This window comes from Dioscorea cayenensis, chromosome 10 (genome assembly GCF_009730915.1).
Source record: "Dioscorea cayenensis subsp. rotundata cultivar TDr96_F1 chromosome 10, TDr96_F1_v2_PseudoChromosome.rev07_lg8_w22 25.fasta, whole genome shotgun sequence".
Taxonomy (NCBI): domain Eukaryota; kingdom Viridiplantae; phylum Streptophyta; class Magnoliopsida; order Dioscoreales; family Dioscoreaceae; genus Dioscorea; species Dioscorea cayenensis.
Window position 1 is genome coordinate 23,127,934 of NC_052480.1, and position 16,193 is coordinate 23,144,126.

At 34.3% G+C, this 16,193-nt stretch overlaps 2 protein-coding genes and 1 pseudogene across 4 annotated transcripts; all 3 read left to right on the forward strand.

Annotated features, from left to right (window-relative positions):
- The first annotated feature begins 745 nt into the window (after nucleotides 1-745).
- LOC120270120 lies at nucleotides 746-1,987 on the forward strand (annotated as a pseudogene).
- Nucleotides 1,988-10,615: 8,628 nt separating this feature from the next.
- Nucleotides 10,616-13,050, forward strand: LOC120270987. Of its 3 annotated transcripts, none has more exons than XM_039278078.1 (4): nucleotides 10,616-10,911; nucleotides 11,881-12,161; nucleotides 12,268-12,322; nucleotides 12,419-13,050. In XM_039278078.1, exons 2-4 carry the CDS (start codon nucleotides 11,965-11,967, stop codon nucleotides 12,713-12,715), a joined length of 549 nt encoding a protein of 182 aa, XP_039134012.1. In that variant the 5' UTR covers nucleotides 10,616-10,911; nucleotides 11,881-11,964; the 3' UTR covers nucleotides 12,716-13,050. The 3 variants fall into 3 exon arrangements, with proteins under 3 accessions (XP_039134012.1, XP_039134011.1, XP_039134013.1); XM_039278077.1 differs by having other exon boundaries at nucleotides 11,954-12,161; XM_039278079.1 differs by having other exon boundaries at nucleotides 11,954-12,161; nucleotides 12,422-13,050.
- A 1,276-nt stretch (nucleotides 13,051-14,326) lies between these two features.
- On the forward strand, nucleotides 14,327-16,028 carry LOC120270884 (protein indeterminate-domain 7-like). Its single transcript, XM_039277958.1, has 4 exons — nucleotides 14,327-14,521; nucleotides 14,584-14,826; nucleotides 14,914-15,067; nucleotides 15,146-16,028. The coding sequence occupies exons 1-4, from the start codon at nucleotides 14,410-14,412 to the stop codon at nucleotides 15,855-15,857; spliced, it is 1,221 nt and encodes a 406-aa protein (XP_039133892.1). The 5' UTR covers nucleotides 14,327-14,409; the 3' UTR covers nucleotides 15,858-16,028.
- The last annotated feature ends 165 nt before the right edge of the window (nucleotides 16,029-16,193 follow it).

Below are 16,193 nucleotides of genomic sequence, written 5' to 3' on the forward strand. Positions count from 1 at the left end.
AACAAAAAATATATATATAATAAAAAATAATAATAATAAAATAAAAAAATATAACAATAAAAAATAATAATAATAAAATAAAATAAATTTAAAAAAAATAAATAAAAATAATAATAATTATAATAATAAATAATAATAATAAAATTTAATTAATTAGATTAATTAATTAATTAATTAAAATATAAAAAAATAAAAAAAAATTATTAAAAAAATAATAAAAAAATTATTAAATTTCAAATTTCGAATTTAAAATTAATTAAAAAATAATAATAATAACAAAATAAAAGAAAATAATAATAATAATAATATAATAATAATATATATAAATTGAAAAAAAATTGGTCACTTCGTAGAGAAGGTTGGTTGAAAAGATAAGTTTTTAATTAAAATATATATATATTAATTAATTACAGTTTTAAAATTTTGAATTTTTGATTTAGTTTTATCTCTATCCTGACTTGGTTAGGATTTGACGGAGAAGAGGATAAGATCTAAGTTTTTTTTCTTTAAAAGTGGGGAAGGATCGGCGAAGGAGGAGTGGTTTTTGTTTTGGAGAAAGATTTTTTTGGAAAAAAAAAGGAGAGAAAGAAGAGATTTAGAAGACGAAGGAGGAAAGAAAGGTGCGCATCTATCTCTCAGAATTCGCATGCATACCAAAAACGTTGCTGCCTGTCACCACTGCTCGCCGTCGCCACGTTCATCGTTGATGTTGCCGGCGTGATTGAGAGGCTGAGATAAGGCCACCAATCACGCCGGATGTCGATTGTCGCCCTTCACCTGCTGCCACTCGTTGTCGTCTTGCAGCCATTGTGTTGTCGCTACCATTCGGGCTCTTAGATCGCGTCGTCTTTGAGCTTTTGCTCTTAAGTCTCGTCTCGCTGTCACGCTCTGCTTCGCTTTGAATTCCACGGCGGAGTGGAAGGATTTTATTGAGGAAATAGAATCATGGGATGCTTTTCTTGCTGCGTGAAAGATATTCATGGAGCAGCTGACAATGGAGCTCCTTATAAGTCGAGCCATTCAGCAGGTAATGATGGGTTTTACCGTGCTTCAGATCCTACTCCACAAGGTGCACAAGTTGTAAAAGTTCAGCCCATTGATGTCCCTGCTGTTTCTGTAGATGAACTGAAGGAAATAACAGACAATTTTGGGAACCATGCATTGATTGGTGAGGGTTCATATGGTAGAGTATATTATGGTGTCCTTAAAAATGGGAGAGCAGCAGCCATTAAAAAGTTAGACACCAGTAAGCAACCAGATCAGGAATTACTGGCACAGGTGTCTATGGTTTCGAGGTTGAAACATGACAATTTTGTTGAGTTGCTTGGATATTGTGTTGATGGAGGTCTTCGAGTCCTTGCTTATGAGTTTGCAACAATGGGCTCTCTTCATGATGTTCTTCACGGTCGGAAAGGTGTTAAAGGCGCAGAGCCTGGTCCTGTTCTGCCATGGGCGCAGCAAGTGAAGATTGCTGTTGGTGCAGCAAAAGGTCTTGAATATTTGCATGAGAAAGCATAACCACATGTTATCCACCGAGACATCAAGTCGAGCAATGTTCTACTATTCGATGATGATGTTGCGAAGATTGCCGATTTTGATCTATCAAATCAAGCTCCTGATGCAGCAGCACGTCTTCATTCCACTCGAGTTCTTGGAACATTTGGTTATCATGCTCTATAGTTTTGGTGTGGTTCTTCTGGAATTCTTGATTGGTCGGAAGCCTGTGGATCATACATTACCACGAGGGCAGCAAAGTCTTGTTACATGGGCAACACCAAGATTGAGCGAAGACAAGGTCAAGCAATGTGTTGATACAAGGCTAAATGGAGAGTATCCTCCAAAAGCTGTTGCTGTAGCTGCTTTGTGTGTTCAGTATGAAGCTGATTTTAGACTGAACATGAGCATCGTTGTTAAAGCTCTTCAACCGCTCTTGCACGCATGCTCGGGCCATCCTGGTGGAACCGCATGATATCGATCTTAAAGCATTTCTTCCACAATTGCTTTTTTTATTTTTTTATTATTTTTTTTTGCCAAGTTTGCAGAATACCGGTGTGTGCCTACTGAATAGAAACGCTAAAAGAATTTAAGCGTATTGTATTTGGGTCCCCTTTAATTCATTATAAATAAATAAGTTCTGTCGGTGCCGTAAAAAAAATATAAAATAAAAAAAAATAAAAAAATAATAATAAAAATCAAAATAAAAAAAAATCATCAAAAAAAAATAAATAAAATAAAATAAATAATAATAAAAAAAATAATGAGAAGCATGGCAATAAAAACAATACATATTAAAAAATAAAAAAATTTGATGGAGGCATGCTATAAGACGTGGGGCCCACCATGGAGGGATATACATGGGGTATTTTTAAAAAGAAAAATTAATATATGTAAGCATGAATATAATCATAAAAGAATCATGCTATCTATTGTATTCATATATCCCTTCATGAATTCAAGAGAAGAGTCCAAATGTAGGCTCCATCATCCAAAAATAAATGAAATGATGAGAAACATGCAAATAAATAATAATAATAATAATAATAATAATAATAATAATAATAATAATAATAAAAGTAAAAAAAAGAGCATGTCATGCATATGGACATAAAAAAAAAAAGAAGGGGGCATGCATACGTGCAAGAAAAAAAAGAGAGGGCATGGAATTAAAAGAAATAATGATAATAAGAGAATGAGAAAACATGCATGAGATGAAAAGTAAAAAAATATATAAAAGAATGGATGGGAAAACATGCATATATGCAATGAAGTAATGAGAAGCATGCAAATATATATTTGGGGATAGGTGTATATACCCATGTGTATGACACTTGGGGCATTTTCTGTATGTTTCTAATTTCAGTGGGCCATGTGTCTTCTTACTATATATATATATATATATATATATACGCAAATAAATAAAAAAAATTCTATGATAATTGTGGATTGAAATAGAACTAAATAAATAAATAAATAACCAAATAAATAAATCTAGAGATGATAGCATGCTGCTAACCTTAAAGCAACAACCAGGGTGCTTGTCTCAAGACAGTGGTTAAATTTATCTCAAGGCGACAATGAGATATATAACGCGATCTAGAGATGATAGACGTCGCTAATCTTAAAGCAACAACCAGGGTGCTTGTCTCAAGACAATGGTTAAATTTATCTCAAGGTGGTGACAATGAGATATATAACGATGATAAGGCATAGGCAGTGGTGGCCTATTCATTTCACGATAGTAACCAAAATTATTATTAAAAAAAAAAAAGAGACGGCAGTAAAATATACGTCTCAAAATGGCAACGCGGCAGGCAACGTGGTAGCAAGGCATAGGCCGTGGCAACGATATATATATATATATATAAAGTCATTTATATCAACATATAAGTGATGTAATCAATATGTTTATATAATAAAATAACAAAATTTATAATTTGCAAATTCTCTTGTCTCTTTACTTGTACTTTTGCCCTTAATCGGAGGTTCCTAAGATTTTTAATCTGGAGTAATTAATAATAGGGGCTTGCCCCTTATTAGGAATGAAGGAACCCATACAAAACAAATACGATATTTGTGCTTCGATATATTGTCTGGTGTCTTTTCATGTGCCAGATGCATATTTTCGATCCCACACAAATCATTCGATAGAGCATTAAAATAGAAATCAGAATTGTGCACAGAAGAAGAAGACAAGAGGTTTTTAAAGAAATGTAGAAAACAATTTTCAACGTCATTTTGACTAGAGAAGATGTTACCCAAAGTGTATTTAATGTCTCTTACTTTGTTTCTATGTTGGCAAACTTTGACTGAGTTATGAAAGTAATGAGTGTTATCGTCTGCATTAGTCATCCAGTGAATCTTAGCACGTTGACCCTAGAAAATGCTTTGTTGTGTCATTAAGAAATTGTGGTGGTTGTACAAAGCTCTGAGCTAAGTTGTATGCCAATTGCTAGGAGTGAGAGCATCCTTCTCCTCTATCTTCCTAATTTCAGCCTGGATATTATTAAGTTCTTCATCAATGTGGCTTAGACCAGTCTTTTTCCACCTAAGAATGTTACATGTAGTACGAGTAATACATAGGGGAAACAGATGAATTCTCGGACCAAGCACTTATAATACTATTATGGCAACCCTCATAATCCAACCAAATATTTTCAAAACGGAAAATTTTATTTGAAAATCTGGAAGAATTACAAGCATTCAAAAACATAGGAGAGTGATCAGAATTAGTGCAAGGAAAATGATGATTTGAAAACTCTTTGAAACTTAAAAACCAGTTCATATTAGCAAGAAACCTATCAATCCTTGCCCATCTGCGCGCATTCCCATTCTGAGCATTACACCAAGTGAAGCAGGGCCCAAAAAACCAAGATCATGAAGACTATTATCAAAGATAAATTTTGAGAAAAAGTGGACTTTGAAGCATAATTTCTAAATTTTCCCCCTCTATGTTCCTCATGGCTTGTGATACATTGAAGTCGCCATTAAGTAGCCACGAGGAGTTAAAAACAATAATTTTAGAGAGAGATTTCCAAAGACGCTTATGTTCAGAAAGCACCTGTGAGTTGTAGATAATAGTAAGGATCCAAGTATCCTCATTCGAAAAGATCACAAGGTGTAGAGCATATCTGGACACTGCAACGGGAGTAACACTACCGATTGAATGATTTCAAAGGACAATAATACCACTAGAGAAACCATTTGAAAGGATGGCAGCCCATTCCCAGCAGTGTTTAAGCTTAGCATAAAAATGATGAATTCTGGGAGCAATAGACTTAGTCCCAACCAAACAAATGAAATCCGGCTTCTGATTTTTCATGAAGTTTTTAATACGATCCACAATATGTGGGTTGGATAAACCCCTGTAATTCCAAGAGATGATTTTTAAGTCCATGAATAACAAATGAAGAGAAGAAAAAAAGATAGAAGAAAGAGCAAAGATTAGGAAATAGGAGACATTCTCCCCTTCTTCAGTTTCGTACCCCACTATGAAGGGGCTCTCTGAGCAAGAGCTTTTGACTTGGCATCCATCTGGTAATAACTGAGCAACATATCATCGCCTACCTCCTGTGTTGATCGTACATCTTCAAAGGAGGAGTCATCCATACTCAAGTTACTCTAGGAAGAGCAAACCAGGGCGTCAACAACTTTGTCCACCACCATTAGATACCTATCTTCGAAGGAGTGATTTTGAGAGGAAGAATAAAGAATAACAGAGGAAATAAGCATTGATTCCACATTCCACCACGCAGAGAAGTTTCGAGAGCCAACGAGATTTGCTTTTTGGGGATATCCGCACAAATGCTAGAGAGTGGTAAGGGCGGCAACACCTCATAACAAGAGACATCATCAGAGTTGATAGGAGGGAAAGTAGGTGGCACCCCTCGTGACTAACAGGAGAATTATCACTAGTATTGGGACCACCAGACAAAATTCCAACATGTGAGAGAACCTCTGGATTTGTTGTTTGAAGTTTCAAGGAGTTTTGAGATGCACGGGACAACCCACCTCTCCCTGTGATGGCGCCACGTGGCACCTACATGCAACAATGAGTGACCACGTGTTGTGAGGAGGTCCAAGCTAGTGGCCAGGCTTCAATATCTGGAGCATTGTCCCCACGTTGCTCACCAGAGTTAAGGTTTTGAGATTTGGTGGTTCCACCACTGCGACCTCCTCTCCTTCCCTGCGAAGCAATGTGTCACTATCGCAGTTTTATCCAGGGCCCGAACTCGCTATCATTTTCAGAAGGTTGCTAAGAGGGTTTGGTGTTGCCGATGATACCTTCCTGCTCTTTGTCGACCTCATTGAGCTGCATCTCTGTTTCAGCTAGCACCTGCTCTGGCTCAACAAGACCAGATGGCACATGCGAACTTGAGTGCAAGTGACTGCTAGCGAAAGAGCAGTTTTCCTCGCCGTGTCCAAGCATCCCGCACCTATAACAGAAAACTGGTAGTTTTTCATAAAGAACAAGAACAAAAATAGAATACCCACTATACTTCACCTAGGTCCTCTATTGTAATAGTTGCTCAAGATCAAGTTCCAAATAGATAGGAGCAAACTTGCTCATGAATGATCAAGAGTATGTTCATCAACTTTAAGAATACGACCAAACTGGGAAGCCACTAGTTCAAGAATTTCACCTCCCCATAGTTCCATGTGCAAGTGATAGATCTGAATCCAAACAACCGCAGTCGAGAGCTTCTCAAACACTGGTTGAAAGCTTTCTGACCATAGGAGAGTTGGAGAATTCTTCCAGCAACCGTCCATGGACCGTCTCACAATAGACGACCCTGCATTTCAGAAGACTCACATTAAATATAATAAAAACCATTGGGAAGATCCACCACGATGAAAGCTCCCAGTCCTCACTAGGCGTCAACCAAGGCAAGCTTGGCTTGGTCCAGAGGGAGAGCCTTGCCCAAAAATTTTGCGTATAGTGATGTTTGCATGCTGTCCCTGGCATGAATTTTAGAGATCATGATCTATCGTGATTGAAGCAAAGGAGGCATTTTTAATTTTTTTTTCAAAGTGATCTCTTCTCAGATGTGGAGGATGGTCCTAAAGGTCTAAATTGGGTTAGGCAATAACAACATTTGCCCAAGAGACTCTAGCAGATGGTCCTGGACGAGAGCGAGGGGCTGATGGCCATGAGGGGGACATCAAAAGGGCTGGGCAAGAGGACTACAGAGAAGAAGGAAAAAACATGAAAAAAATTGAAGAACTCTTAGTTCAAAGACTTAGGTTCTTGTTCAGAGATGCTGATGATACCTTACATGGAGTGTATATCTCATCTATAGTTTATTAGTTTTTCAATCTCTATATATACCTTCATTGTAACTATGCAGGGATGAGAGATGCGGACTTTTGATTAACACATTATAATGGTGTTATTTATTTATTCATTGTTCATTTTACTATTAAATTACGCTAAGTCAACAACAACAACAACCATTTTCATTGATGAGCAAATAAAATGATACACTAAGTCACACTAACAAGAAATGAAAAAGCTTTTCCTTCTCTTGTGTTTGTTTAATAACATACTCCAACATTTGATTGTGTAATGTGCTCATATTTAATTCATATCAAATGCATTCATGAAGTACTTCTCTAAAAAAACTCCTTGAAATCCTTCTTCTTGGTCATCACCTCCTTGTCATAATATATATAGTCAGTCATGGATTAATTAAGCTTTCCAATTTTCCCCAATCTCCAGGATCAACTCTTCACACTTGCTTAAGGTGAGGGCTTGTGGAATTTTTAAAGAACTTGCGCACACTCAAGTTTATCCACTTTGGTGAAAAAAAATTAATGAAATTTTAATTAGATTTTTCTAAGAAATGAATTTTGAAGTAATAACAATTCAAAATCTAAAACATGAGAAGAAGAGTGGTATGGAAAGCGATGTCTCATTGCTAATGTTACCAATCTGAGGGCAAAAGAGTCATTGCATATGCATTTATGATTGATCAATTTTGGAGGATAGCTTCGGGATAAAATTGGGATATTCAATACATTACACACACAAAAAAACCCTCAAGGATTGTTACTTTCTTTGAATAATAAGAATTGATTTAGCTAATTAATCATCTAATTAATTAATTTGGTCAAATAGAATAATCTTATATTAAATAGGTCAACTGATATTGACCTTTTAATTAACAGGTCAAACAAATTGACTAATTATAACCGGAATTCATTTATAATTAGTTCAACTTCATATTTTGATCATGAAATTTAGGTTGGGAATAAGAGTTCAATCCGATAACCTTACACAGTCTGCTAAATAACATTGTAAAATGTATATTTATAATATTAATAAAAAAAAGTTATAATAAAAATTTGGAGAAATCATATTTATTGTACAATTAATTTAAATATTTTCAGAATAAAACCATTTTCAAGTAAATTTGTATTGAATTTTAATATCTAAAATTATATAAACCAATGAATATTCCTAAATTAGTGTGTCAATTCTTAACCTCAGGAGTAAAACATATTTTTTAAAATTTGGGAAAATATATTTTCATTTGAAAGTTAAATCTTTTTTTAAAAAAATAAAACCCAAGAATTGAATAGGCTCATTCACTTAATTCAATTGTAACCAAATAGTGCACATCAGTAATATATATGAATATCTATCATCTAAAAATGTCTTTAGATTCAAAATCTAGGAACATTAACCATTGGATTACTATCCAACATCCTCAACACATTTATAAATAATATTGAACAGTTCAAATATTATCACACATTGGTACATAATAATTATAAACAGTAAATTTACAAAATATTTATATAAATAATAGACATTGGATCACCATCCAATAATTATAAACAAATATCTTTAGTAAACAATCATTTCCTTACGCATACAGATGATTTAAACGTGTATATGTATAGTTATTTATAATTTATGAAATATTTAAGTTTCTCTAATAATAGTAATAATATGTTAGGAAGAGGTAGTCAAAGTGTAAGGGTGGGAAAAAAAACATGGTCAAATAGGAAAAATGACAGGCCGGCCCTTGAAGATTGGATCTCTAAATCAGTGACTCTTTCATGCACGTTGCCAACATCAGACATATGGCTCCATTTCATCAATCAAACTTTCCTAACTTTTTCTTTATTATCAAACAAGCAACATCACAATAGTACATTAGTACTAATGTTTTAATTTTCTTCTTATTATTTTTTTAAATTAGGTTAAGCTATATATTTTATAAAATCATTAAATGAAAAAATGATCATAATGTTTAATGTTTTAATTTTCTTTTTTTTTTTAATTGAGTTAAGTTATATACTTTATAAAATCATAAAATAATTTAAATGATCATAACATAAAAAATTACGTGTAAAGTATCCCTTTTTCTTATAAACAGAATTTTTTTAATTTTTATTTATAATATAAACAAATCATCTTTACACATATTTAATATTTTTTTATTATTAGGTTTTAAAAGGAAGTTGAACCCTCGAACTTCTTTTATATGAGAAATACAACTAAATTTGTTAATATTGTGATTAAATAAAAATAAATTAGAAGAAAGGAAGGAACAATTAATAAAGGAATGAAGGCATATATCCCAAGGGGAATGAGCATGATTAGATAGAAGCATAAAGGGCAAAGATATATGTAAACAGTTGGAATACATGAGAAAGTTGATGTTTTGTTTTGTATTGATGTCTAATGGCCAGTTGAAGAGGATACAAGTCCACCTAAGTCTACATGCTTTGTTCACAACTTTAACATATAGCAAACAGTTGAACAGTAATATGTACTAGGGAGGGCATTTATTTTAGATGGCATTGGAGTGTAGAAGGGCTTTAATGAGGGATTAACACATTTTCATGTGTATGTGTATCTTTTTATTTTTATTTTTTATTTTGTATTTTTAATCTCAAGTGTTTTTAATAAAAAAACTGATATAAAAACATGCACCAGTTATAATAACTGCATTGCGAGTTGAGAAACTCAAATTAAAAACCCTTCAATTACAAGACTAATTTTATATTCTTATTTTTTATAATATTATATGTTTTATATTCTTTTAACTCCCATTTTTTTAAAATGAATTCTCGTTATTTATTATTTTAATAAAAAATATTCATCTACACACCACTGCAATTTGCACACTAAAAAAAATCATAGATGCTAATAATAATAATAATAATAATAATAATAATAATAATAATAATATAATTGATTATATAAAAATATAACCTCCACATACATATTTATATTGCAAAGAAAAATAAACACATGATATCATGATCAAAATCACAATGGAACCAAAGTGGAGAAACAGGGCAGAATAAATTACTTCTTATAACTTGATGGAAATGGCTTTTCTCAAATCAATGATCATGAATAATACTATTTTCTTTTGTATACATATATATAATATCATTTGTTAATATAAAGTTGTTATTATAAGCCAAAAATCTCACAGTATAAATTAATGTGGTATTTGGTTTATCCAATTAGTTGGTCGATAAAGATATGAGATTAAAAATAATAATAATAATAATAATAATGAATATGGAAGAGAATTTTTATTTGAGTTGATCTAATCAGGATTAAAAAATTTAATTTAAATTAACAATATTAATAAAGTCAGAATAAAAAAAATCAATACAAATAATTTTATATTAAAAAAAAAAAGGTTGTTAACATAAGATTTGATGTAACGCTAATAACAAACCGATCTTCAGCTCAAATTCAGTTTTATTAAAAGAATAAATTGAAAAATAATTGAAAAAAGAAAAGAATCAAAGAAGAACAGTAAAAGCTGGACATGAGTTGGAGACATTGGAATCAACAAAGTAAAAAAATGAAAAATAAAAAAAATAAAAAAAGAGAGAATAACATTTAAAAAAAAAGAAGATTAAAATTTTTTTTTTAAAAAAAAAAATTCCAGCTGTCACGAGGAAAGCATTGCATGCTTCGTCAGAGGTTGTCCCCAGGCTCGACTTAAAATCAAGAGATAACGACAAGGCTTAGTCTTAATTGTGCCCGTTTAATCCTTAATTAAGTCCTTAATACGCGGATTAGATCGGGGATTAATCGAGGCATCTCTTGGAGCTATAAAAGCTCCATCCATGGTGGCTGAGGAGAGCGAGCGAGCGAGCGGGGGGGAACGAGAGAAAAGAGTAAAGGAGCTCCTCTCTCGCCCTCGCCTTAGGTCTCGCTTCCCTTTTTGTTGTAGATCTTTGATTCTTATAGGTTTGTGGTTTAGGTTTTTTTCTTTTTTTCTTTTTTTTTTTAGCTTTTGGTTGTTGGTCTTTGTTATTTGGTGTTGGATTTTGGTGGATTTGTGAGAGGATTAGGGTTTGTGGTTGTGGTTTCGGGCGGAATTGAAGGCGGCTGGAGTTTTGGAGACGGATCTGGCGGTTTAAGCTTCGGTTCAGGTAAAAATGAGAATTTTTTTCTTTTGTTTTATGGATGTGAATGTGAATGTATGGATTGTTTTGTGGTTTGCTTGATTTTGGTTATTATTGGCTTTGATCTGTTCCTTTTGTGAGCAAAGCTGGGGTTTTTGTGTTTGTGGCTTCGAGATCTGAGAGATGGGGCTTTGTTTTGTATGTTTGGATTATTGCGTTTCTGTGTGTGTGGCTGAACTTAAAGATCTTGTGAAAAAACGTTGCTCTGTTTGTTTCTCTTCAAATAAGTTTTTTTTTTCCTATTATGCACTGTTTCTATATAAAAAAAAAAGTATGATCTTTTGTAGTAGCTAAAAGAGGTTAGATTGTCTTTTGATCTGTTGACTTGTTTATGGAGTTGATCACTTATTATAGAGATTTTATCTAGGTGTAGTGTCACTGAAATGCTACATTATTTTAGAATTTTAATATAATGTTGCTAAAATTGCTTTCTTTAGAGGAGGGTGAAGAAAAGGTGCGTCTTTAGCTGATAAGTAGTGTTTGTGGCGTTGGTGTTTAATATGCTAATGTTAATACCTTTTCTAAGGAAGCTTTGGTAGTTGTTTGTTTAAAAATCATTCTCTTTCATCAAAAGAATTGTTTGATTGGTCAGAGGTGATAAACTGCAATGCAATGCCTTTTCTTTTATGTGGTTCAGTACTGGTCTTTTCTTTTCTTTTCTTCTTTTTAAACCTGCTTCTATCATATGTTGTTACCTAAAGTTTTTAATTAATTTAGCTTGATCTTCAATTTTGTTTACTATCCTTGTTTTCTTTAGTGTTGTATTTATATACTCATGAGTGAAGATCTGTACTATCTATATATTTGCCACTTATAGTAAGTTGATTATATTAAAGATTATAATTTCTATTAACCTTCATTTTGTTGAGTGGATCTTTGTTGCAGATGTTTCATTTTAGTTCTGTATGATAATGTTCTATGTTTTGATTTTCTCAGATGCAAGTTATGGTATAGATCTGTAACATGGAACCATTCACCAGATTGATCTGTTGAATTTTTTATGTCTCAGAGACTGTCAAGATGGAGGGTTGCCCAGCTAGATTTGGTGCCATTAGCCAACTATTTCCAGAACAAGCATCTGAGATCAAATCAAGATTTTGGCAGAATGGTTATCAGGCACACACGAGAACAGAACTCATCTGCCCTGAACCTCGTCGGGCGACTCGGGCTCCCTATGTCTTGGATGGTCTCAACAGATCCTGCTCCCGGCCAAAGGGGTAAGATGTTATTAACTTTTGAAAAATAGATGGCTAGTGTCCATTGTGTTGCCCGATCAACTTCATTGTGAAGAATTCTAACTCTCCGAGTCTGATTACATTGCAGTATGATGCAAATGCATCGAGGGGAATTTGAGATCTTGGACATAATCTTGAACAAGGTACCTGTTGGTATTCTTTCCTCAAACCTCGAGTGAGTTTGACTGTTAAGAGTTGTTATTCTTGTGTACTGGTGACACTTACAAGTTCACTTCCAGCAGGATGATGGAGATCTAGATACAGGCAACCAAATGAGCTTCTTCTGCGGCTCACCTCCTGTTCGCACAAGCAATCCCATTGTCCATGATGCAGTCTTCATCAAACAATCCCTTTGTCAAGTCTCTCCTCTGGGGCCGATCTCCCCAGGGTCAAAGCTCTCATTAGCAAGAACGGAAAGGGTGGAACGAGGATCCCCGTCCTGTGGTTCTTCACTCGGGACGAAGCCCAAGGTGCGAATTGAAGGATTCACTTGCGGAAACTCAGAGCCGCACTGCGTGGTTCCTGCCTTTGCTTGACCTTTAGAATGTGACCTTTTTAACAATCTGTGTGCTTATGCCGGAAAAGTTAGTCCGGTGAGCCTTCTGTGTCTTGTAAATAGGTTTGAAGTTGTCCTCACCTTTCGAGTGTTGTCGTCTTGTAAATAGTCCAGAGATCGGTGTTTTTTGTGGTTCTCGCTTGCTCATCTGTGTCGATGAAAGCCTGCAGCTGAAGTTTGTCAGTTGGAGTTAAACAAACTCCCAACTCTACCATGCAACTCTTTGTACATATACTTCCTTTTGTATTGCATTCGAAGTTGGAATGTTTTTCGTATTTTTTTTTCATATTCCAGAAGAGAAACGTTCTTGAGTCATTTCATTTGTGAATCTTTTTGTGAAATTGTGAACTTGCAGTGTGTTTTGTTCACTTGGCTTGTAAATGTAATTATGAATGAATAAATATATTTTGTTTTTCTTGCATTATTTAGAATGTTGTTTGTTTGGAAAAAGTTAAAAAAGTATTTCTTACTTTAAAATGAAATGATAATTTAACTCTCTCCAACGTGAGTCGTACTTTGGTTAACGAGGTTTTATTGGTCATCCATTGGCCCGGGAAAAGTGGTCTGTTAACATGCGTTTGAGCCTTTGACCGTTAATTGATTAACTACTTGGCCCACTCTAACTAACATGTGCATGTCACGTGGTGTCTTCGTTGTTTTGTTCTCTATTTTATTGGGGCTCATTTTTTGAGGATTTTCTTTTTCTATTGCTCTCTCTCCCCTATATATTGATTAACACAAAATTCTTTTTGGTTTTTTTAATGGTTTTAATGCAAATCACATGACAAACAATTTTTTTTTTCTTTGGTAAACTAAAGATATTCTTAAGACTTTTAGATAACATTTACTATATCAGCAAATTGAATAATTTACTAGTTATCTAAGGCCAGTAAACCATGTGTTGCTAATATTAGAATTACTTGGGTCCAAATTATTTTTTAAAATAAAATAAATAAATCATGATTCATGACAACTAGGAGTTACTAAGCTTTCTTGCTTGCATTTGTGTTTTTCCCAAAGATTGAATTAATATTTGCAAACCAAACTAGGAGACACTTAAGTAAAGGACAAAGACTACTAACTATGAGAAGCCAAGCTAAGCAAAGTTCATCATCTTTAATGAAAACGCCCAACTTGTTTTATCCCATGGATCTCTTCTTTGGCACCCTCTTCTTGTCTCAAAGACTTTGTTTGTGACCACCTTTGTTCTCTCATTACCATTATTTCATCTTAATCCTCTTTGTTTAAGTCCTTAAACCACCATCAAAAACTATTTTGCTGATTAAAAGCGACCTTCATAGACTAAGTATAATGATGCCTTGACTATGTATTTATGTGCCTAATGTTAAACACCAATTAAACTCTTAATGTTTATATAAACCTCTTAAAGTGTTAATGCAATGCTCAAGTGCCTCCTCTTGTGCTCAAAGATTGCAAAAGGACAAATAGTAAAGATCAAATGGCACCATAAATTTTAAAATGCATGCATGGACTGCAGGCTTTGAAATAGTTTTTTGATAAGAAGAACTTTTTCTTGGTGTCATGTTCTCAAGTCCTCAATTTGCATTGTTATATATGTCAATCAGTAAATATTTTCCATTCCTTGCATTGTTTTGAAATCTTTTAATTCATTGGTTTTCCAACTCTTTCACTGCTCTGAAAAAGCTCTCAAGCATGTCAACAAACACATCAGATGATGAATCTCAATCTCAGAGTGCACATAATCTGCAGCCATTAATTGTTGCATCCTCTGCAAAGAAAAGAAGAAATCTCCCCGGAAATCCAGGCAAGAACATTTATATTATAGTGTCATTGAGATCAGTGAATAAGGTAATTGTTTTTTTGCAGACCCAGATGCTGAAGTGGTAGCACTATCACCAAGAACATTGTTAGCTACAAATAGATATATATGTGAGGTATGTCACAAAGGATTTCAGAGAGATCAGAACCTGCAACTGCACAGGAGAGGACACAACTTGCCATGGAAACTGAAACAGAGGACAAACACGGAAGCCAAGAAGAAGGTCTATGTATGTCCTGAGCCCAGTTGTGTTCACCATGATCCAAGCAGAGCATTGGGAGATCTTACTGGTATTAAAGAAAATCTTAAGAGTATGCAAAGTGGTTAAAAAATAAGTATATTTGCTAATATAGATTTGGTTTGCATATGACAAACAGGGATTAAGAAACACTACTCGAGAAAGCACGGAGAGAAGAAATGGAAGTGTGACAAGTGTTCGAAGAAGTACGCTGTTCAATCTGATTGGAAAGCTCATGCGAAGATCTGCGGCACTAAGGAGTATCGCTGTGATTGTGGCACCATTTTCTCGAGGTACACATTTTAATAATCAATAGTACATGCATGAAAATCCATTGTAACATTTGAATTTTGTTCGGCATTGTGATGCAGGAAAGATAGCTTTGTGACGCATAGAGCATTCTGCGATGCACTGGCGGAGGAGAACTGCAGAACAAACCATGGGATTGCATCAATGGTGGGAAGTATACAAAGCCAAACACAAGATATGTTCTCACACTCCATGGCTGGATTGCACTCATCATCAAGTTCAGAGCAGAGCACACTGTCTCTGAACCCTCTGATGTCCTCAGGACTTCTTCAGTTGGGAGGAATGAATTTGGGGAACTCATCTGCTTACATGTCTGCAACTGCTTTGCTGCAAAAGGCTGCAGAAATGGGAGCTAGAGTTAGTGATGATTCCATCTCTCCAATACTTCTAAGAGGATTCACTGGTTATAATAATATTATTAATAATAACAATATAAACTCTAACTCTGCTTACTCTGAATTGACACAATTTGTCGAAAATCATGGGAGTTGTATGGTTGGTTTGCAAGGGCAGGTTAAGAGGAATAATGGTGAGTTGACAGGGGAGACAAGGGATGGAAGGATGACTCAGGATTTCTTAGGAATTGGAACTAGAACTACTGCTGGTTCTGTTTCTCATGGCTATGTTCAGGACACTGCTGGATTGAGGTACTCTGATGAGCAGCAGCAGAAGCAGCAGCAGCAGCAACAGCATGATGAAGTGGAGATGTATTCTTATCATCATCAGATGGCACAGAGGACAAATACAATGGAGAAACCAATGTGGGATTTCTGAAATGATGTCTTAGTTCACTGTTTTTTCTTTTTAATAATATTCTCAATTCTATTTTTACATTCCAATGGCTCATGATGGATTGGATTTGCAAGTTGATTTGTTTTCTGCTCATCTGGAAAAGAAGGCATTGTTATGTTTCTTGTTGCCATAGTCTATGCTGATGTTTAATGAAAAGAGAGAGCACTTTGCTGATAAATATTGCATGTGATAAGTTAGTTGAAGAACTTATCTGATGCATATGCATTCACAATCAATTGTTTCCTACAATAAATGACATTATATACTGTGAATCAAGCTACAAGTATTGAAATTTAATGTTTTGCTAAATATTTAGAA

What these genes read in the sequence shown, in the direction of transcription:
- LOC120270987 (XM_039278078.1), top strand. Translation starts at nt 11,965, where the DNA reads ATGGAGGGTTGCCCAGCTAGATTTGGTGCCATTAGCCAACTATTTCCA. An exon ending in TCCTGCTCCCGGCCAAAGGG is followed by an intron (nt 12,162 to 12,267) that starts GTAAGATGTTAT and finishes ATTACATTGCAG; the next exon opens with TATGATGCAAATGCATCGAG. An exon ending in TGGACATAATCTTGAACAAG is followed by an intron (nt 12,323 to 12,418) that starts GTACCTGTTGGT and finishes GTTCACTTCCAG; the next exon opens with CAGGATGATGGAGATCTAGA.
- LOC120270884 (XM_039277958.1), top strand. Translation starts at nt 14,410, where the DNA reads ATGTCAACAAACACATCAGATGATGAATCTCAATCTCAGAGTGCACAT. An exon ending in AAATCTCCCCGGAAATCCAG is followed by an intron (nt 14,522 to 14,583) that starts GCAAGAACATTT and finishes GTTTTTTTGCAG; the next exon opens with ACCCAGATGCTGAAGTGGTA. An exon ending in AGCATTGGGAGATCTTACTG is followed by an intron (nt 14,827 to 14,913) that starts GTATTAAAGAAA and finishes TATGACAAACAG; the next exon opens with GGATTAAGAAACACTACTCG.